The 23,045-nt window shown below is 41.8% G+C and overlaps 1 protein-coding gene across 2 annotated transcripts in view; it reads left to right on the top strand.

The window, feature by feature from the left end:
- The first annotated feature begins 588 nt into the window (after positions 1–588).
- The window catches only part of ELOVL6 (ELOVL fatty acid elongase 6), a 146,088-nt gene continuing 123,631 nt past the window's right edge, over positions 589–23,045 (top strand). Inside the window, exons 1-2 of one of the 2 annotated variants that reach the window (XM_081091461.1) lie at positions 589–681; positions 824–944. In XM_081091461.1, the coding sequence (XP_080947587.1) occupies positions 856–944 (89 nt within the window). In that variant the 5' untranslated portion in view covers positions 589–681; positions 824–855. Of the gene's footprint in view, positions 945–23,045 lie in introns of both variants that reach the window. The other variant, XM_081091460.1, reaches the window with a different exon arrangement.

Below are 23,045 nucleotides of genomic sequence, written 5' to 3'. Positions count from 1 at the left end.
TTTCCCTCTCCGGGCTACTCCTTTTCACTCTGCACTTTCCACCATCCTCAGCCTGAGCATCCCAAGCCGGCAAGTGATTTTGGAGCTCTGCTGGCCGCCGGGCCCCACGTTTAAGTGAGTCAACACCATCGCTCCGGGATGGGGGACCTGGAGGGTGCTCGCGGGAGCCAGGAGGTGGGGAACTCCATTTCCTTCGCGGGTAAAAATCTCGGCTCAGATTTGCCTTGGCGTTCTTACAAGACAGCTGGCAGGTTTTACTATTTCCTGTCGCCTACTTGCCAAGCTCGTGGGCACGCGCGCCTCCGGGCTGCGCCCCGCACGCCGAAACTACCTTCAAAGGCAAGGTTAGGCGGCCCGCGAGGTCGGTATTGGGGACCGTGGCCGACCTGGAGGCCACTTTCTCCCTCTCCTCGTCCTTCTCCCACTTCCCCAGTCACCTTCGCGCGTGCAAAGCGCCTCCCAGGGCTCGAGGGGAGAGGTCTCGCGCGCCCTCGCTCTCCCGCGCAAAGGGTTAATTTTTCCCATCGCACGAGGGGGAGGAGATTTCCCTGTAGACAAGTAAAAAGGGTGATGGACAAACGTGCGGGCACTAAGACCGCAAGGCATTCATTTCCTCCTACGGTGGATGCGGACGCCGGGAGGAGGAGAGCCCCGGAGCGCGGAGCTGGGAGCCGAGCGCAGGCAATGCTCAGCCCTGGATGTAGCTGAGAGCTTGGGAGAGACCGACCGCCGCGACCAGCGGCGAGGGGCAGGCCTGGGGGGCGGGTAGGGGAAGCTTAATACTTGAAACCTAGCGCTTCACAGATTATTTTATTTTGTGTAGAGAACACATAGCGACTCCGAAGATCAGCCCCAATGAACATGTCAGTGTTGACTTTACAAGAATATGAATTCGAGAAGCAATTCAACGAGAACGAAGCCATCCAATGGATGCAGGAAAACTGGTAGGTGATGCTTTCGCGTGATTCTGTGTCCTGGAGTCCCGCGCGCCTCTCCGGGGTGCCTTCCTGGCGGCTCCCCGCCTGGGCGCGAATGGAGCGGGGGGATCGCGGGCCGCGGGGAGCCGGCCGCTGAGACACGGGGGCTGCCTGAAGCGCGTAGGTCTGGGTGCCCCTGTGCGAACCTCGGCGACACATGCATTTGAACACAGATTATATAACGTGGAGCATATATGTGTGCACAGAGAGTAGATGTTTTCGCGGCAGAGGAGCCACAGTCCGGGTTCCCTACCTGTGCTGCCTCCTGGCTTTCATCTAGAGTGGGGGGTTTCTTGCTCGGCCTCCCGCAATCGGAGTCTGCGAGGCGGCGGAGGGGAACCCGGTCCCTGGCGCCGTTTAACCCTCTCCCACCCGACGCCCTCGGCTCTCCGGTCCTCTCCCTCTTCCCATCCCTCGCGCCCTTCCTTTCTCCTTGCCGCTCGCCCACTTCTCTGCCCCCTCTGCACTCCCCAGCCGCTTTCCTCCTTTCCTGGACCCCTTTCTCCACGCGGATCCTTTCCGGTTTCATAAAGAGGCGGGGTTTGGGGGGGGGCGGGTGGGGGGACCATGAAAACAGAAATAAAAATGAATGAACCCCAGCGAGGGGAGGGAGCCACGCCATTAAGTTTCTGTTTTACGGAAACGCCTTTTGGACACGCTCAGTTCTAATCCAGTGGGAGGCTGCCGAGTGGAGTTGAGATGGACTGGATCCCTTGCGTGCTCTTCCCCAGGCAAACTTATAATAACCGGGGAAAGCATCTTTCTTGTTTACCGTGTTCCCTCCACCAGCCCTTTTGAAAATCCCCGTGTGGGAGGCGATCCTGTGTCCCTCTGCAATATTTAACAGGGCAGGGCGTGCTCACCTCTCTTCCCAGCAGGCGGAGGGAGCTGCTGTGGCAGACATTCCCTCTCCCCTCCGCCCGGCTCTGGCTCTCAGTGGAGTGCCAGCCGAGCGCGCTCGGAGCTGGGCAGTGGCCCGCCGCCCCCCCCGGTGTTGGAAGAGGGCGGGGGGTGGGGTGATCGGGTAGGAGAGGCTGGGGGTGCACAGGGACCCCGCCGCCGCGTGCGCCCCGCCCCGACCTGCCTTCCTTCCCAGGTCTCGGCGGTGGGAAACCAGAGACGCTGCGTGCTGGGGGCCAGGGCGGGTGGGTGCACTGGGCGGGCTGCCGCGGGTCGGAGCCGAGAGGGGGTTCAACTTCCCTTCCTCCGGCCCCGGGAGCAGCGACTGGCCTCAGGTGATTGGGCTGCCGCTCTCCCTTCCTCCCGCCCGGCCGACCCGCTGGCGGAGAGGGGCGCCGGGGCCAGAGGGCGCGGGGCACAGGAGGGCGTTGGGGTCCGGAGGCCCGCGTGGGGCCGGAGCGGAAGCCGGGAGCGGTGCGCGATCCGCTCGGGAGGCCGGGGAGTGAGGCTGGGGCCCCTCCTGGTCGCCGAGGCCGAGAGCGCCAGGGGTGGGTGGCGGTGGGAGGAGGTTGCACACCGCGAGGCTTGGCCCCGAAGAGTAGAGACTGAGTCTAGAGACATTGGAGGCCGCGGCGCTGAGAAAGCCGAGCCCCTCGCCGGGGCACCGTCTGCATCCAGCCGCACTTCCTCTTCCCGCGTAAGGGGTGGCGCTGAAGCCGCCGAGGGCTGGGGTCCGCTCTGCGGTCGTTTGTTCTAGCTCTGGTCCCACTACTCGAGCCCATCTTCCTCCCCCGTTAGCCCCACTGTGTGCTCTGTGTTCTAAGGTCGGCGTGTGTGCGACCTGCTGCACCGGAGTTGAGCCTGCCTTTCTGGAGTCTGCTGCGCCCCCCCCCCCCCCCCCAGTCGGGCAGCCTTCCCTTGCACCATCGCCGCCAAGAGGGCCTCTTGTTTACTTTTTGCCTTTTCTCTGAGGTCACTTTCTGTGCCTCCTCCAGGTACCATTTCCCGCCTCTTTTCTCCATTCACTCAACAAGTACACGCTGAGCCAGCCAGACTGGGCCTAGCCCTCAAGGGACTGACTGAAACTGGCAAAAATGTGCCAACTCTGACCAACGTTTCCTCCTAGCTCCTTATCTGTACTTTTCATCTGGCAGTCTCTTTCCTGGCATATACTCGTATGTATATATATATTTGCAGGTATGTGTCTGCCTCCTACCAGAACATCAGCTCTCGAGGGTCTATAGTTCTTGTCTCATTCCACTCTAGATTATGATGAGCGTCTCAAAGAATGCTTTGTCCAGGGCAATGCTGGGGAAAATGCTTGTCTAGTAGGTTATAAAATGATGATTGGTGCCCACTTTATGGCCAGCACTGCCTGGTAATATCTGCAACTTAACGTATTTGGCCTCCCCCTGCGTTTTGAATACTATGTCATTGTCCCTTGCTAGGATTTCTCCCTCCCTGACTTTTTGTCTCTGTTGATTTTATGTTCTTCTTGGCATGCTTATTGCAATAAAACAAACAAACAAACAAACAAACAAAAACAACTCAAAACAAAAACGGTGCTGGCTGTTACCCCTTACTTGCAAGTCTTCTTGATCCCAAATTGTATTGCTTCTTTTATTCCAGAGTTTGTGTACCCAGTTTTATAACCTCTCTCCCGTAATCCCAATAGCCAGAAAGTCCTGAACCAGGTGTACAAGAAAATGAAGAATTTCTTTCTGTTTCCCTTGTTTACAGGAGAAGGGAGCTCCATAACCAAGGCTTAGACCCTGTCGGGGACTAGGGCACGTTTAAGAAACCACAAGGTCTTAACTTTCCAGGTTCCTTAACTTCAAAGGGTTTGAAATAGCTTTGGGAGGAAAGTACAGTGTTGTGAAGCTTCTACTATATCTTTTGAAAAATCATCTGCAGTTGTCCTAAAAAATATTTTCTAGGCATAGTTTCAAACAAAACTTGTCAATGTAGAGAATTATAGTTTATCTCTCAAAAAGGAGCTATGCTATCTTTTGAAGGATTGTGAGGACTGCCAGGAATGCTGTTTTGTACTTCCTGGTATCATTTAAGTGGACCTTAAATAAGGGTAGTTTATTAAAACGTATCCTATAATCCATATTCATTACTTTATTACATATGAATGTAGTGGGGCCCCTGTTTTGGGAAAGTGTTGTATGAACACTACAGGGTCCAGCTGAGGCAAGTTTATTGCTGCTTTAACAAATGATTAACCCTCTATTCATTGTTCTAGACACAGAATAAATAGTGCAGACCTTTTAATTATTTTAGCAAATAATTTTACCTATAACAGATTAGAAAAGCAATTGAAATGAAATGCAAGGGAATACATCCCCTTGAATAGTCATCCTGAACCTCCTCTTAGAACTGAATGCCAAGTTAAAAATACCTGGGGTACTATTCTCTGGAAAATGAGAGTTTGTTACATGAGGTGGAGGAAAATGCCTGCTTTTAGCTCAATAGCATTTTTGAGTTCCAGTTTTACACTGAAAACTCCTTGTGATTTTACAACATTGAAAAGGGGCATTTTGTTCTTTTATGAGATGTCTGGCTTTTATCTGCTCTTCTCACTAATGGCTGACTTATTTTTTTATGAAGGCTTCTTGCAAGGAGCAAAATCACCTAGTGATTGGTAAGGCTACATAAAATTCATTCAGTAAGAAGGGCAGCTGGGCTCTGCCTTCTTTCAGCAGCCTGGCAGGTCTGTGCTCAGAGCAGTGGGTGCTTCTTGCTCCAGTTGTAATTGTCTGGCCAATGATGATTATCTTCTGATGTCGGCTGACATGGTGTTCACCAATAGGAAAGCAGGAGGCCTGTGCTGACGGCTGTAACATTAAGTCTGTGAGCTGACGTCACCACAGGGCTTGCCCTGAACCTCCTGAAACCCTCCCCCGCTCCCTCTGGCATCCTCCACATCCATCCTTTCAATGCTTTGTATATTTTTCTGACTTTTCCCCCCCTCCCTCCTCTTCTGGTGATATTCTAAGAGTTTTATATTTTGTGTTCTGTATTGTAAGGTCTATAAGATAGTGTTGGGATTTTTAGAATTAAATACTGACTGGCTAAGGAAACTTTTATCCACAAATTTGTTTTTACTAAGGGGAAAAAGAATTAAAAGAAACACTGTTTAAAAGAATTGCATCTCTACACGTTCTTTCTTATATGTGAGGTTTAGAAAGTAGCATGCTGTACAATTTCAGTATTAAAGGACATATAAGCATTACAAGCCTGTTTTAATATTTTACTCAATACAGCATCATAATGCCTATTAAACTATAAAATGCAGGCTATTTTTCCTGTAGTGACAATTGCTTTGCACTGATCCCTAAATTTTTCCTGCAACCTGCTGTATGCATTTGTAAGAAAAATGGCTGAAAAATAATGCAAACTGGTCATTAAACAGAAAGGCCAGAGTCTCATTTAATCAGTGACACTAAAGAAAATACAAATTTGGCCAGTTGTCTAGGAAAGTAATGTGTCCACATTGTACTCATTATGTTGCTTGCCACTCATTTTGGAGAATCACAGTTCATATTAGCTTTAAGATTTCAAAGTCTGGGGTGTGAGGAACTTAATTTGTCAATTCAGTAAACTTTAGAAAGCACCAGGATATTTTAAAAAAAATATATATATATATATTCCATTGATTCCTTACAGAGAGGAGGGGAGAGGGATAGAGAGTTAGAAACATCGACGAGAGAGAAACATCGATCAGCTGCCTCCTGTACACTCCCCACCGTGTATGTGCCCGCAACCAAGGCACATACCCCTGACTGGAATCGAACCCAAGACCCCTGAGTCCTCAGGCCGACGCTCTATCCACTGAGCCAAACCGGTCAGGGCAGCACCAGGATATTGGCCTAATATGTGCTGGATTAAGAATGAGAAGCCTGCCCTAGCCGGTTTGGCTCAGTGGAGAGAGCTTTGGTCTGCAGACTGAAGGGTCCCAGGTTCGGTTCCGGGGAAGGTCCTTTTTGAGCTAGATCCCCAGTGGGAGGCGTGCAGGAGGGAGCCGATTAATGATTCTCATCATTGATATTTCTCTCTTTCTCCCTTCCTCTCTGAAATCAATAAAAAAATACTTTTTAAAAAAATATATGATCTATGTTCTGATCCTAAAAAATAATAAAATCTTTTTAAAAAAAAATATATTTTATTGATTTTTTTTTTACAGAGAGGAAGGGAGAGGGATAGAGTTAGAAACATCAATGAGAGAGAACATCGATTAGCTGCCTCCTCCACAGCCCTTACTGGGGATGTGCCCGCACCAAGGTATATGCCCTTGACCGGAATCGAACCTGGGACCCTTTAGTCTGCAGACCGACGCTCTATCCACTGAGCCAAACTGGTCAGGATAATAAAATCTTGTTTGGAAATTTTTATCTGAAAACTTTCATGTATCTTTAAAGAATTGATGAATACTTATGGAGTCTTTGATTTTTGATTTTTGATTTTTTTAGGATTCCCAGGGATAATGCAAATTATTTTTAGATTATAGTATTCATCTCTTATTTGTATTAGTTATAAATAGTATATTATGTTAACATTTTTACATCAGGGCCTTTCCTTTGTTAAATTGGGACTTAAATTATGTGATCTAGAGAAGGCTGCTTGTTGCTTTTAATGTTAGATAATTCTAACATTAGGTGTCAGTATCAAATTGGATTTTAAAGTCAACTTACTTCAAAGTTAAAAGTTACTTTGCATTATTCCTTTAAAGAGAATCTTTCAAGTTAGTCAGTGGAAGAGCTGTGAGGGGGATGGAGACTTAGAAATACTTAGGAGGGCATAGGATCGCTATCATAATCAGTCTTCAGCCAACAAAATAAAATGGAGTGTAGCACTAGTCAAGAATTCATCTTTGTTTCAGTGCGATGGCTATTTTAGATCCAAGTATTTTCTGAGATGAATTATCCAAAAATTGTCTCAGTGACCCACCTAATTTTTTAATGTAGGGACACAGGTGAGCCAAGCTGCCCTATAGTAATGGGAACCAGACGGTACCACAAAATTTGCCTTAGTCCTTTACCTTCTCTAGCTTCAAAGCCACCTGCTCCCACTTACTTTCTGTTTATCTCTATTAGGAGAGCACAAGAGAAGTTTACCTAGAATAGTTACCTATACTACAAATGTTTCTATAGATAACCCCAGGAAATGAGAATGAAAATCTAGCATGGCTTTATTGAAATGTTAAGACATAATTTTATTCCTTTATCCATATACTGGTTGTGTGCCTCTACAGGCAAGTACAAATGTGCTATGTTGGCATAGGTACTCGGAATTTTTTAAAAAGCAGCATTCTTCACTATATTTAACTTACAATAATTTATTTTAGAGATATGTTATTCCTTTTTATAAAAATTATTGTCGTAGAGTAAACAAAGAAAAATGAATTTTCAATTTTAAGTTCATTGAGCAAAAATCATCCAAAATGCATGTCCATGTAAGGCATCTAAATTCAAGATTTTGTATTTATGATGATTCATTCTTATATTGAGTACTCACGATTTTTAGTTTTAAGGTTCTTTACCTACTATACTGTTTTGGAATGAAGACTTTTAGGAAAACTTTTGTTTATTTAGTCACCTATTGTGAACTTTCTGAAATTTAACTTTAAATTTGCCTGCCAAAAAAAAATGCACAAGTTAAAAAGATTGACACTTATCTTTGCTGAGATAAATAAGACATGCTGATTAGAAGAAATTTTGCTGAATAGATGCTCATGATTTTTTAACTCTTGTTCTATTTCCTTCAGGATTTCATATTTTAGGTGTTTTCTTTTTCCTAAAGTTTTTGTAGAAGTGTTTGTAATTGCAATCGGATAAGGAGAATTATCGTTGATATAATGTATTTTGGGGAGGGGAACTTGATGTTATAATCAAGTTTATGATCACATATTTTAAGTGTAATAAGTATAACTCCAATTTCTTAAAGATATATTTCAGATGTTCTAGCTCAGTCCTTATTTTTTTTTTTTAATACCCATTCTTGTAGCTAGTTTTTTTTTTTAATTGATCATTTGGGTTCTGAGGCTGAAGTTTTTGAATTGACTATTTGTTAACACTTAATGGACAGTATACATGATCATTCTTTGAAAACTATGAAAAGATGAGTGAAATGCATGTACATGTATGTATGTGTACACACATACATATACACAAACATATGTTAAAGTGACTGTTTAAAAGAAATAAAAACTGATACCACATTAAAGACCATTTTTTTCTATTAGAAGAGCGTCATGCTGAGCCAAACATATGTTTTTTAATGTCCTAATTTAATTGACAAGTTTGTTGTTTTTTAAAACTTGTTAAATAATACAATTTTAATAGGTCATTTAAAACTGCAAAAAATGGATCGTTTAGGCTTTGAGTTTACCCCAATTATTAATGTTTCTCAGTCTTTTAGACTCACTTACTTGGCTCCTCCCATTCAGAGGTGGTGTGTTTTTTGTTTGTTTGTTTGCTTTTTAAATATATTTTATTGATTTTTTACAGAGAGGAAGGGAGAGGGATAGAGAGTCAGAAACATCGATGAGAGAGAAACATCGATCAACTGCCTCCTGCACACTCCCGACTGGGGATGTGCCCGCAACCAAGGTACATGCCCTTAACTGGAATCAAACCTGGGACCCTTCAGTCCGCAGGCCGACGCTCTAACCACTAAGCCAAACCCGTTAGGGCGAGGTGGTATTAAAATGTAAGTTTTAAAAATACTAGACCCACTGTGACTGGGATAATAGACTTCTACAAGTGAACTTAGTTCAGTGGAATTCAATGTTGAGCATTTCATGATCTTGTGTTAGGAGGCTCAGTGGGGGGAAAAAAAGGTTTACTCCTGAAACTTATTTTTAATGTCCATTGGATTCCTTAAGCATTTAAAAGCTGGACTATTAATTATTATCAGTGGTTATCTATATATAAAAGCCTAATATACTAAGTGTCTGACAGATCGGTCAATCTGACCTCTCAACTAGTCGCTATGACGTGTACTGACCACCAGGGGACAGATGCTCTGACCAGTAGGTTAGCTTGCTGCTGGGGTCTAACTGATCGGGACTGGGCTGGGTGGGCCAGACATGCCCTGGAGCCCTCCCACAGTCCCTCCCTGGCCAGCTGCCTCGATTGGCCTGATGGGGACTGGGCGAGACTGGACATGCTCTGGAGCCACCCTCCTGAAGTCCCTCTCTGACCTCTAAAATAATTTCTTCTAATTAATTTCCTTTCAATGTGCATAAATTTGTGTACCTGGCCTCTAGTTATTACAATAAGAGAGTAGGAAGCTCAATAAAAGGTACTTTAAATGTCAAAATCTGTAGTTTCTCAATTTTATGATTTTTGATATAGACAAAGATCTTAGTATAGTAGATTTTCTTCATTCTAGAGTAATGACACTAATAGTTGATACTTATATAGCTATTTATTGACTGCAGGTGTTCTTTTAAAATGTTTCACATATGTCAACTGTTAAATCCTTCCAACCACCCTTCAATGTATTATTTTTTCAATTTTACACAAGAAGAAATGAGGCACAGTGTTGTTAAATAAGTTGGAATTTGCATGTAAGGATAACAAGAGGAGAAATGGGCTTCAGGCCTGACTTAAGTTTTTGGTTACTCATGCCCTGATCAATTCTTTATTTGAATAGGAATAAATATTGAATCAGTAATGCATTGCACTGTAAACTTGTAAAGTACTTGACCTGTTTTATACTTGCAATAATTTCACAAGTGTCTGATGTCTTCTGATTTTTCATTAAGTGGGTCCTGAACACTTATGGCCGGAATGACTACAAAAAGCACCTATTAATGTTAAAATGAACAATAACCTGTATAGATAAATACGTTAGTCATTAAGAAATATTTTCTGAATGTCATTTGTTTAGTATCTATCAATACTTTTATAATTGGAGAAAGCCATGCCACTTTAATGATGCTTCTATCATAAAAAAAAGTTTCAGTTTTATTTCAAAGAAACCATGACATGGATTTGGAACATTTCTTAAAGCGTATACTTCCATCTGTTTTTCCTATTGGCTTCATACACTCAGCATGGTTTTGTCTCTGGGAGCTTGCTGCCATCTGGTACTGCCTACAGCCAGGCTTTCCTCCAGGCAGGTTTAGTAACTACTGTTAAATAGCCGCCCCCAGTTGAAAAAAAAAAAGTGTGGTTTGGGGATGTCCCTATTCTTAGCTGTCAGCTCCTACAATGTGAAGAATTGAAGAGCACTTTTTAAAAATTGTTTCTTAGTTTTAAATTTTTTCCTCATTCTAAAGAAAGAAATGTTTATTATAAAAGAAGAAATGAAAACATTAAAACAATAGGAAGATGAAGGAAGAAAATGTCTTGAGGTCTTATCCAGAGGCAACCACAGTTCTTCTGCCACTTCTGCCTCAGCCTTGTTCCCACGTTTCCATACATTTCAGCTTACTTAGTACGTATCCCCCGGGGAGCGAGTGCCCTGTGCTGTGCCAGGAACTGACTGCACTGGGCACTGGGCACTTCATTTGCATCAAGCATGTTAAACTCTCGGCTCACGGGCTGCATGCCTCGTTTATTTGGCCCGTGTTAGCCTTTAAGTTTGATATGCTTGATTTACATGCTCTCTCCTTACAACTTTTTTTGTTGCTCTTTTCTCCCCTTTACATTATAAATGTGTTTCATGTCACTTAAAACCTCTCCATAAGTATAATTTTTAGTGGCTACTTCATATTTGATTGTTTGAGCTTAATTTCGGTAACCAATCCCTTCATGTTAAACGTGTTAAGTTTCTAGTTTTTCCTATTAGAAATAGTACTCTGATCATCTTTGTATATTAATCTTTTCACTTACCTGATAAACTTCTTTGGATGAATACAAACTAGCACCCAGGGGAATGACTCTCTTCAAGGTGTATGATATCTACAGCCGGACTGGTGTCTGGAAAAGTGGAACCAATTGACACTCCACCAGGGAAGGAGAGTTTTCACACCCTTCTTAGTATTGAAGATGATTATATTATTAAAAAATTGATAAGTTAATGTGAAAAGTGATATCCCATTGCTTTAATTGATATTTGTTTCTAGTAAGACTCAAAAGATTTACTTGCCTTTGTTCTCCATTTGTCCTTGTGCATTCTCTGTACCTGACCTTTGCTAATGAGCTATTTGCCTACACTTGGGAGATTACAAGGATATTAGCCTTTTGAACAGTATGATTAGTAGTTGCAAATAATTTCTTCTCCAGAATCATTCCTGTGGCCTCTAGTATGCTAACTTCCGTAGTTGGGAGCAGATCTAACAACTAGTTTAGTACACGAAATGTTCTATTTCCATCACCATCCAAGTGAAGAGAAATACCTGTGCTTATCTCTCGATGTTTGTGGGGGTGAGCAGTCCCAGGGAGGAAGGGAAGGGGAAGAGAAGAGGGCTCCTCTGTTCAGTACCCTGGGGCCCTGGAAGGTCTCCCAAGGCACCTCCTTCCCCGCCCTCCTGCTACATCTCCTCTCCCAGCGCCCTCCTCCAGCCCAGCGGTGCGCGCGGCCTCTGCTGGCAAACAGAAGGGCTGGAACTGCAGCCCACTTTAGCCTTTGTCCCTAGGCCTAGTTCCTCCATGGAGTTATTTTTCACTACCACCCCCTCCCCCAGCACCTCCACTGGTGCATTTGGGCTAAGCCCCCTCCATTCTGTCTGCATTGGAGAAATGTTCCCGGTACCAAAGGAATGAAAGGACGGGTTGGTCTCCATGACAACTAGAAGAAAGAGGAATAACTCTGGAAACCTAATTTCCAACTCTGGATATTCCAGCTTCTGCAGGAAGCTACTCCAGATGGGTCCTACACGAACCAAGAACTCTTCCAAATCTCAGTGCCCAGCATTGCCTGTCTTTCTGCCTCTCTCCCCTCCACAAAAAATAAATGGTCCTCCTTGACCGGAGGAAGCTTCTGTCCGAGTCTGTGAGCTCCCATAGATCATCCTGAGGGATCAAAGAATCACCATCACCCGAGGCTGCCAAGATGAACCTCAACATTAAACACACCTGAAGTCGGTGTAGTGATTTTGCCGTCCACGAAGTGCCTTTACATCCCACTTATTCTTCCCAGCAGCATTTGGATGGTGAGGCAGCTTATCGATAGGCACACAGATTTTTAAAATGGCAGAACCTGGACTTCTGAGAAGGTAACTACTCTGTCTTATGATAATCAAAAGAAAGAGTGGACGCAGTGAAATGCCAATACATTCCTGGAAGGCTTTTTCTCTTCAATGCATATGCGAGTCTTCACTCTCTCTAGTGCAGTGGTTGGCAAACTCATTAGTCAACAGAGCCAAATATCAACTACAACTATTGAAATCTCTTTTGAGAGCCAAATTTTTTAAACTTAAACTATATAGGTAGGTGCATTGTTATTAACTTAATTAGGGTACTCCTAAGGCTTAGGAAGAGCCACACTCAAGGGGCCAAAGAGCCGCATGTGACTCGCGAGCTGCAGTTTGCCGACCACGGCTCTAGTGTATTTGTGAACTTGCTGACAATCTGTGACTATCATTACAGTTTATCCAAAGTAACAAGTGAAGCATATACTACTGCAGCCAGGCAAGATGTATATAACCCTACATCAAAAAATGCAAATGAATCAAGCAAAAGAAACCAGACCCAAAAGAATATATATGGGTATGGGCAAAAGTAGGTTTATAGGTAGTTGTTCATAATGGAAAAATTTATAATATGAGAATAAATAATAATACAAGAATAAACTCTGTTTTGTGTACTGACACTGGTAGACCTACTTTTGCCCATACCTGTAATGTACGGTTCCATTCTTATGAAGTTCAACATTTATAAATGATGTTAGAAGTTAGGGTAATGGTTACTCTTGGGGAAAGAGGAGAGAGTAGTGATGAGAGGATACCAGATAAGCTTATAGAAAGCTGGTAAGGTTCGGTTTCTTTGATCTGGGTGGTGATTTCATGAGTCTGTTCACTTTATAATATTTCATTAAGATGTTCACTTGATTTGTGCAGTTTCCTGTATGTGTTATGCTTAAGCAAAGGAGGAAGGTATTAATCTCTTTGACTTTCTGTTAATTTTTGGACTCTTGCATTGACTTTTCTTTTTTTCACAAGTGTTGCCATGAGTATTGACTGTGGTATTGCAGGATAATGGCTAACCTCTGGACTCTGGAACCAGCGTGGCTGTGCTCAAGCCCTGGTTCTACCACATGGGAACTGAGTGACTCCCTCACTAATAGGCTAATTACTGCCTGTCTGCTTCAGTCCCCTCATCTCTAAATTGGGACTTGATGATAATAATGGGGGTTGATGGTGATGATGATGATGATAGAATCTACCTTAGCAGTTTGTGAGGATTCAACAATTTATTATGCACTAGCCCAAGAAGAGTGCCCAGCATAAACATTTTTATTACACCTCTATTGTTGTTTACACCATAGACTGTGGAATCCAGAAGGAAATGAGAAAATTAAATTCCCAAGGTGTACACCCCAATGGCCTTGCAATGGATCCTCCAAATACGATGTAAGAGCCCCATTACCTAGGAATCACTGCCAAGCCGTAGGCACTGAGGGGGGAAAAAAGGAAAATGTATGACATCAACTCCACTTTCTAGAAACTTATAATTACTTTCAAAGATCCTGGCAGACGAAAACATGGTTAATATAAATATGGCTTATAAAAAGTGTGGGGGCCAGCAGTGTGGAGAACATTTGGAAACATTTTCAGAAGCTCTGTTTCATCTTCAATCACAAGTAACAATATAAAGAAGAGCCAGTCCTGGTACTAGACACTGGTTACTATTTCCTACAAAACACCTGACATTATCTCATTTAATAACTCATTCAGCAAAAGTACGATAGTCTCTCTATACATTATCCACACGAAAGGTAAATCACTGTGTATGAATAAGTGAAAATGAAAATGATAGTGGCTGAAAATTTTGGAGTAAAGAGCAAGTCTTTGGTTGTTACTCAAAGATTTTTTTTTTCTTGTTTACTTCAATGAAAGAGGCAAGGCTGGTTGGTTCCTTAAAAAGAAGGTGAAGTAAAATAAAGATCATCAGACATCAGTTTTCTCTTTAGTGCTTCCCTTGTGGGAGGCCTGTGGGACCGGACCCTCGCAGTGGAGTCCTCTCTTTAAGGGTCCCAGTTCTCTCATCTTTGAGACAGGGAAGTGCATCAGGATTTCACAGGGGGTGCGGGAGTTTCTTCCACGTGCGTATTCGTCCCCCTTTAACTCTTGATAGAGGAGGTCATCAGAGTATGTGGCTGCTGGTTGACCCAAACCCCAAGCTGGGCCTGGGCAAGCCTTACCCCCTCCCCTGTCCATGGAATGTAAGTTCCACCTGCTGTTCCCATACTGGCAGCCACTTCAAGGGTGCAGCCTTGAGCGAGCACTGTGTTGTTGAGACCATCTAGACTGTGTTCGTGACCGAACCACATTGAGGCCACTATATCAACTTTAAGATTCTGGCAGGCAGGTGCGGAGATCTACTCATTTTGCAGCACTCAAGACAAGCCTCGGCGGTGAGACCCCGTGATCCCTAAGCCTGCCACCTACCAGTATGGAGCGGCTGCCTCTCTCTTTCTTTGGTTTCTTTCACCTTGTCCTCTGTGTACCGGGGCCACTTTTGAATGTCACCTGGGGAACTCCTGAGGTTACAAAACAATAGTTCCCCATCCCAGCCTGGGTTGGCATCGCAGCTGGCAGCTGGCATCCCTCTTTGTGACAGGACGGGTGTGATTGGAGGAGTTTTAGAACTAGCCTTCTAGCAGTAGTACTTAAATCATACGTGGATTCTCCCACTTGCTGGGCCCCTATCAACTGTGGGTTATTATTCCCTTTTTAGACCTAGTATTCCAGGTCTATTTTTTGTTGTTGTGATACTAACAATAGCGGTTTTGACTTTGAGAATGACAAAAAGCAATTTTTAAATTTTTGCTGAGGTCACATTTGAGAAGCATTTGCTTGTCAGAGCAGTTATGTTGTACTTTCTCTGGTCTGGTAAGTGGGAACTCTGCTGAAGACAGAAATGTTATGACCTGTGAAAAATGGCCCCACCGAGGGAGAGCAACACTTGGTACTGACTGTAGAAAGGAAGAGAATATTGCGAATAGGTCAAGGAACATTGTGAGGCTTAATTAGGAAAAATTGATGGTCTCTGTAGTTTTCTAGGTCTGAATAGGTGGTTCCAAGGAGTGTTCTTCAAACATTTTGCTTACATCCTCCTAAAAAGAAGGTTGAAAAACGATATACTGCCTCACACATTTAAAATTTGTCACCATAAGTTGACATACATTAATTTTTGATAGCGGTAGAATAAATAAGATGAGGATTGGCTAGAAATATTTCATGATGTGATGCTAAGACAGGTTTATCTACTTTATTTGAATAATACAGTGTGAATCTGAAGTAAATCACATAGCATTTTTATCCATGGTTTTATTTAATTGGTAGCTCCAAAAACATTCCGCATTCCACGTTGATAGATTTGAAAGGATCAGAGGCACTAGCTGATATTGCTTCGGGTTGCTCTGAATTCAGAACATCCTGGCATTCAGAGGGTCTAATCAGGAGGGGTGGCGGGGGAAAATGAAGATTAGCATTTTTACTTTGTTTTGGGTCTAGAAGGAGAGTAGTGGGTAGACCATCAATCAGGTAGGCCATCAATCGTTTTCAACTTTGTTTTCTTGACGGCAGAGAAGGTCATAGATGATAGCATAGAGTGTTGTCATTAGGACTAGCTTCCTACTTGGGTAAAGCAATTCCTTATTGTTGACTTGGTCATCCATTGTCAGAAACTGAGGACTTTAACCTTAACAAGTTCCTTTTAGTCCAGTCCGCTTGAGGTAGCTCTGATTGTTTGAAGGCTGTTCTCCATAATTGACCTGAAAGTTGTATCCTTCCATTAGTTCTTTATTTTTATAATCCTCATCTGAGGATATGTTTACTGCTTTTGAGGGAGAGAGAGAGAGAGAGAGAGAGAGAGAGAGAGAGAGAGAGAAACATTGATCATGCCTCCTGTACATTCCCCATCTTGAGGATGAACCTACAATCTAGGTATATGCCCTGACCAGAATCAAACCCGAAACCTTTTGGTGCCTGGGACGACACTCCAATCAACTAAGCCGCCCACTCAGGGCTCCAATAGTCCTCTGTTACTTCTAGTTCTGACTCTAGCTGTATGTTATTTCCACTTCTGCATGACTGTCTAGTATGCATTTGAGCATGGATAGTACATCCTCTCTAGGCTTTCTTTTCTAAGCCATTTCTCAAACATCACTTACATGCAGTCTGCTAGTAATCCACATGGATGCTTTTGAAAAATAAAAAATTAGGACTCCCACACTTTTGGTTTGAACAAATATTACCTACTAGGAAACTATTGAAATTTATTAAAGCTTACTAAAATGTGGCACACATACATTAAAATGAGACAGTGTGTGTAGCAGTGGGGAGGAGGAGTTTTAATTTGGTATTCTGCTACAAAGTCTGTCACATGGTGCTCTGGAACATTACAAAGCCCTCACTGTGTATGACATTCTGGACATTTTTGTAACCAGGGTTGTCTTAAGTTGTAGTTGGTTTTCAATGACTCTCCCTACATTCATATTTGCAGAAATACTTTTTTGAACCTGTATTTTGTGGTTCCTGATATTTTGTGATTGCACCACTTTGATTGGTACTTGGTTCTCCAGTTCTTAATTACTGAGTTCTTTTGGGGTAAAAATTTTTGAGAACCAGGTTTTATGTCCTGGATCCTTAACCAGGTATTTGGGCCAGACTCACCTGGACAATTTATTTCTCCCATGAATACACATGGACAGGCTTTATCTCAGATTCAGATTTAGCAGGTCCACGGGACCAGGAAATCTGCCTAGCACGCATCTCTCCCTTCTCATCTCTGTCAATGACGTTAGAAATGTCCAAATCTACAGAGGATTTTTATGAGTTTACTTGAGCCAAAATGATGACAACTGCTGGGAAGCAAAATCTCAACAGATTGAGAAAATGATACAGAGACTGGCAGTTTTACAGCTTATTTTATACATTAGAATAAAAAAAAGGAGACATAAGAGGGTTGCGTGAAATCCATTGGTGGTAGATTAGGGAGGTAGGAGAAAGCAAAGCAGGAAATCTCTGAGACTGAATAAAGAGTAAAACAGAGACATTGCTTAGTTTACATTGGTGGGTGCAGGATAGTTAACAATGAACACTTACAGTACTTAGAGACAGTATTTGGGAAACAAAATAACAATGAGGGGGTCTGTGGTATTGTACTGTGGTGGGAGGTTGTACCCTGAGGGAATAACTCTGACCTTCCAAGGGTGTAGTATTGTACATGCAAAAAGACAATAGACAGGTTCACTTAAGGTAAGGAGTAAGGATTGACCTTTGTCAAGGAAGCTATTGGTATAGGATGTGACTGCCCAGTATGACTCACTTTTCAGTTAAGAATTTTTATGTTCAGACCATCCCGTGTTTACTTTTGGTTTCTGAGTGTGTGAGGCTCCTGCTCCTTTTCCAGTCACACCTCTAATTCATAACCAAGTCCTGTGTGAAGGGCTCTCAGTTCCATTTCTACGCATTCATTCCCATAGCCCTCCTTCAGGCCCCACCACTGCTTTGTGCCTCCTCACTGACTTTCCACATCCATCCCTCCCTGGGCTTTCAGCATTATCTTAGTCGCTGATATAATCTTGTCACCGGCGATGAAAAACCTTCCCTGGTTTCCCATTGTCTACAGGTGTCCAAATTCTCTTGATCGGTTTGAAAGGCCATCAAAATCTGGCTCCATAATATGTTACCTGTGGATTCAGCATCTATTCAAAATGCAGATTATGATCCCCACCCATCAAAATCCATTGTGCCTTTTTTTATGGTTTGCTGGCACTTTGCTCTTAGATTTAGATTTTCTCTTCCAGCTTTGAAGTCAGTTCCTATCACAGAATTTGGCTTATAGTTGCACACTTTTGTTTTCTCTTTTCTTGTTTGCCTATTCAATGTGTGTTGAATAGATGAATGCCCATATGCATGTTGTCACAAATTACCCTTCTGTGTAACTAACTGTATTGCAGAAGCTGTTCATTCACTTTCAAATGTGTCTGATTTATTAGCCAGTACATCTTCTTATTGCTCTTACGTGAGTCAGGGGAGACTAATGTCTTATTGAAACGATAATAAAAAATTCTTATTTTATTCTTTTCATCTAATTTTATTTTTAAGAGGAAAAGGTATTGATGTAGCATGACTAATTCTTAGTCAAAGACTTCCTTACAGTGAGTGGAGAGAGTGGGATTGCATGCATAGAGGAAAAAACCAGGAAGAAAATAATACCAAAATGGTAAAAAGTAGTTGTTTAAAGATGGTAAAATGATGGTTATTATTTCTCCTTTTGCTCTTCCGGTTTTCTATAATCTTTTTATATTACATTCTGGGTATATATGGGCTATGTGATTATGCATATGGTCTTAATCTATTTTTTGCATCAACTATAATGTACTTACTGTTTTTATAATGAAAGATAAGTTTCATTTTACAATGGTATTTTATCTGAAATTGGGTAACAGAGACATTTTAAAAACTAAAGCATTTTTAAATAAACATTAAAATAAGCAATACAGTTACACAGAGGGTAATTTGTGACAACATTGGGCTGCAAATTCTTACTCCAAATTAATATGCTTTCTTAGATTAAGGTAAAGACAAGTCATAGTGTTGATGTCACAAAAACTTTCTCTTGTTTTCTAATACTAAATTATACTTTTTGATTATTTTTACTAGGAATGGGCCATAGTTCTTTAAGGGAGGGAGATTAAAGACATTAATTTGACTTTAACATTACAACTTTTATGCCTAGGCCTCAGGAATGTGTCTAATAGGGCAAAGGTTCCTCAGGGACAATAGACATCTAATCTAATAGAGATAAAGGATTAAACATAAACCTGTCCCTAGAGAGAAGAAAAGTGAATAGGATAATTGGCTCAGGGACCCGGAGTCACCTGGAAACAGATGCTGCACTCATAGCTGGAATACATCATGAATAGGAGTAATCCAGTATTGCAGAGTGCCTGGGAGATTGTGTCTGATTTACAGGAGCTAGAAAGATTTTGTTATTCTCCAAGATGAAGGTTACAGAGGGGTAGTCTAGTCCAGAGTTTAGGCTCTCTGGATCCGGAGAACCTGTGTGTGTGATCTGGTAGAGGTCTCCGGGATCTATCTGATTGGGACAGTGTGACAGCTTTTTCACAGGGCAGCTTTGTAGAGCCGATCTTAGAGTTCTGGGCATTGCTTGGGACTCTTGCTTCTTCTGCACTAACTCTTCATGAGTGTGGTTTGCTTTGTAATAGTGTTTCGTGAGTTTTATGTAGCATGTATCTAGGAAGACTTGCTATTCCATACTCTTCTCCTCTCAATTGTCTCAGCAGTCACAGGAGAGAGAAAGCGAGATTGGAGGAGAATGGTTCCAAATCATATGAGTATAGTTTTAAAAAATCTTTGTAAATGTGATGATCATTTGGTTCTATCCCTATAAATTCAGAGAAAGTTCTTCTCTAAGGCCATAGACAATTTAAATAAGTATTCTTTTTGGATGCAAGCAAACAAGTGATAGCCCTGACAGTGTAGTTCAGTTGGGTAGAACCAAGGTTGTGGGTTTGATCCCCAGCTAGGGCACATAAAAGAATCTACCAATGAATGCATAAATAAGTAGAATAAAGCAATCTCTCTCTCTCTCTCTCTCGCTCTCTCTTTCTCTCTCTCTCTTCCTTTCTCTGTAAAATGAATCAATAAATAAAAACAAATGATACTTCCTCTCTCTATAAAATGCATCAATAAATAAAAGCAAATGATAGGTTAGAAATATCCTAGAGGAGCAAAAAAGAAAATATTAAATACTAATGAAAATATTATATATTAATATGTTTTAAGTGTACTGAACTTGATTTTTCTAAGATTTTCTAAGAGTCTTAAAAATACTATTTCTTCAAAAGACAATATTTCTTTTTTTAAAATCCTCATCCAAGGATATTTTTATTGATTTTTAGAGAGGAGGGGAGACAGAGAGAGAGATGCATGTGAGAGAGAAACATTGATTTGTAACATTGAAACATGAGTTTTCACATTAGAAGTTTTTGATAAACTTTCAAACATTCAAATTTTCATATGTATACTATAAACACTCAATATTTACATTTAATTTATTTTAAAAACAGGCCACTGTATTAAAATATATAGTGGTGAAAGAATTAGCTGTTATTAACTAGTGGGCTTATTTATTCTTTTTAAATTGAGCAAATGTTGATTCTAACATCTTTAGTTCTGCTGTGACAGGAAGAAGCGGTCAACACTCAGTTACCGCTGTCTGGGCTCTGAATGTGTTACTTCATGTGGATAATTCAGGAAACCAGAGAGTTGTTTTTTTGGGCTTGGCATTAAGTAGATGAAATAACACTCACACAAAAAAAAGACTCTACCATGTTTTTGAGAATTATCTCATGGCTAAGGAGTAGAAAGTTCGGCCTCAGGGCTCTACGGGTTCCTCATCTGATTGAACTTTTTATGGAAAATATTTCAAAACTTGCTGCAAACAGATGCCCCTTCAGGATTAAATTTTACTTAGTGGAAAGACTGTAGAGGCTCTTTTTTTATGTTTATAGTTTATCATATCTAGAAGTATGGTAATAAATTAAAACTGTTTTTCTTAAGTAGTTAACACTACAACAACTCCAACTGTCTTGTTTATATGCAACATCTAGGACATTTGGAATGTAGTCATTTTCTGAAGGATTGCTATAAATTATCTTTTTAAAAAATATTTTTATTGATTTCAGAGAGGAAGGGAGAAGGAGATAGAAACATCAATGATGAGAATAATTCATGCAAATATTATTTTGCTTCATCATTGTATGCACTTGGAGGCCTAGAATTATGGAGAACTGCATATAATCTTTATTTATTTTTAGGATTTTACTTAATGTGGAGAAGTATTATGATTCATTTTGATCATGCAAAGATGTGTTCTGTCACAGAAACATTTTTTAGAAGGAATAAAGGTATCAGTTGTAGTTATTGGCTGTGTCAAGTAACTTTAATAATATTGTAGAAAACTGTCCTGACCAGTTTGGCTCAGTGGATGGAGCGTCGGCCTGTGGACTGAAGGGTCCCAGGTTCGATTCCTGTCAAGGGCATGTACCTCGGTTGCAGGCACATTCCCAGGAGGAGGTGTGCAGGAGGCAGCTCATCGATGTTTCTCTCCCATCATCGATGTGTCTAACTCTCTATCCCTCTCCCTTCCTCTCTGAAATCAATAAAGATATATTTTTTAAAAAAAATAATATTGTAGAAAATTTAGGAAACATAAAACATCTATACTAATAAAAGGATAATATGCTAATTAGACCAGGTTGACCGGACATCTTCTGGATGTCCAACTTCCTTCTGGACAAAGCCACAGTGGCAGGGGCCGAGGCAGAAGTGGTTAGGGGCAATCAGTCTGGCAGGGGAACAAGCAGTTAGGGGATGATAAGGCTGGCAGGGGAAAGCAGTTAGGGGCGATCAGGCCAGCAGGCAGAGGTGGTTAGGGGTGATCAGGCAGGCAGGCAGGCAAGCGAGCCGTTAGGAGCCAGTGGTCCCAGATTGTGAGGCAGACATCCCCCGAGGGGTCTCAGATTGGAGAGGGTGCAGGCCGGGCTAAGGGACCACCCCCCCCGCCCCCCTCCCCCCCATGCACGAATTTATTGCATGAATTTCATTCTCCAGGCCTCTAGTAAGAAAATAAATGTCCCCTTGAAATAAGCACTCACATTTGGGGGCAAATATTTTTAAACTTCTCTCTCTTTCCATGAATCCATCTCTGTATTTTTCTTTTCACAAAAAGATTTTCATAAAGTTCATACCATATTTTTCTATAATTTGACTTTTAAAAAGATATAGAATGGATATTTTTCTGTTAAATACTTTCACCAAATTGTAAACAGGAGAATTGTTTCTTAAATGTCATGGACCAGCTGACATGTGAAAAGCTGGAGGAGATACATATAACCCTTTTCAATTAGAAAACAAAAACAAAAGCTAGTAGTTTTAAGAGAACAAAAAAAATACACCAAATAATGGTATTTAAATGGTTTCAGTCTGACCAGTGGAATAAAAACTCAATAAATTTCAGGTTATTTTCTTCATGGATTATATCCTCTTTGGATAATACTCATCAGTTTGCTGCAAAGAATATACCCACCAATCACGGAATTGTGTTGAGGTGCTTTCAACTGCAGGTAGCGAATGTAATTAAACATAAACATTCAACTATTTCATATAAAAATAAGTCTGGTTGGAAATCTCTGTGGTTGCTCAGTGGTTTAATGATGTCATCAATGATCCAGGTGTTATCTGAGCTTTTGTCTTGCCATTCTTAATATTGTCAGCAGTGTTTTCTTCACGGTCACAGATAACTGCCAACCAAACATCTGTCCTTACTCCAACTTCCCAAGAAGAGGGAAAGGGGCAGCGACAAAGAAGCCTTTTTCTAGTTCTCTTCTTTATCAAGGAAAAGCTTCCAAACAAACTTACCCTTAGTAAGTTTATGTAAGGATTTGTTTCTATGATTGCTATTTCTTCATCTCATGGGTCAAAGCTTCATCTCATTGGGTCACAGGCCCCACTCCCGGACCATTCCCTGGCAAAGAGGGATTGCGTTGCCTACCCTTAGATTGCTGATAAAGAGATCCATGGCCTTGAGATGCTTGTACTACCAGTCTGGCTTGGTTTCTCAGGGCCAGGCATGCTGCCCTACAAACAATATGAAGTTTTCTGTTCGCAAAGGAGGGGGTTGGCAGTGTTAGGTTGTCCTCAACTGTGCTAGTATAAGAACATACACCCTGAGAAGAAAGAAGAGATTTAAGTCTGCTATAAAATTCATTTTGGTACTTTTTACGAGACTCTTCACAAATGGAATGTTCTTACTAAAAAGTGGAAACATTGATTTATGTGTAGTGATGTTAAATGTAAGTTATTGTGTAAGTTACTCCTTAATCTCCAGAGATAGAGCTCTAAGTACTAACTTTCTAGTGGAAGTGAAAGAATAATTTCTAAACAAAGTACAAACAAATGGTTAAGAAAGAACAGTTCTCCCCATTGCATCACATGAGATTTCTAAACTTTGAGTC

This window comes from Myotis nattereri (assembly GCF_964212035.1).
Source record: "Myotis nattereri genome assembly, chromosome: 1".
NCBI classification, from domain to species: Eukaryota; Metazoa; Chordata; class Mammalia; order Chiroptera; family Vespertilionidae; genus Myotis; species Myotis nattereri.
The sequence above is the reverse complement of the archived record's forward strand: the minus strand, read 5'-3'. Positions and strand labels throughout refer to the sequence as shown.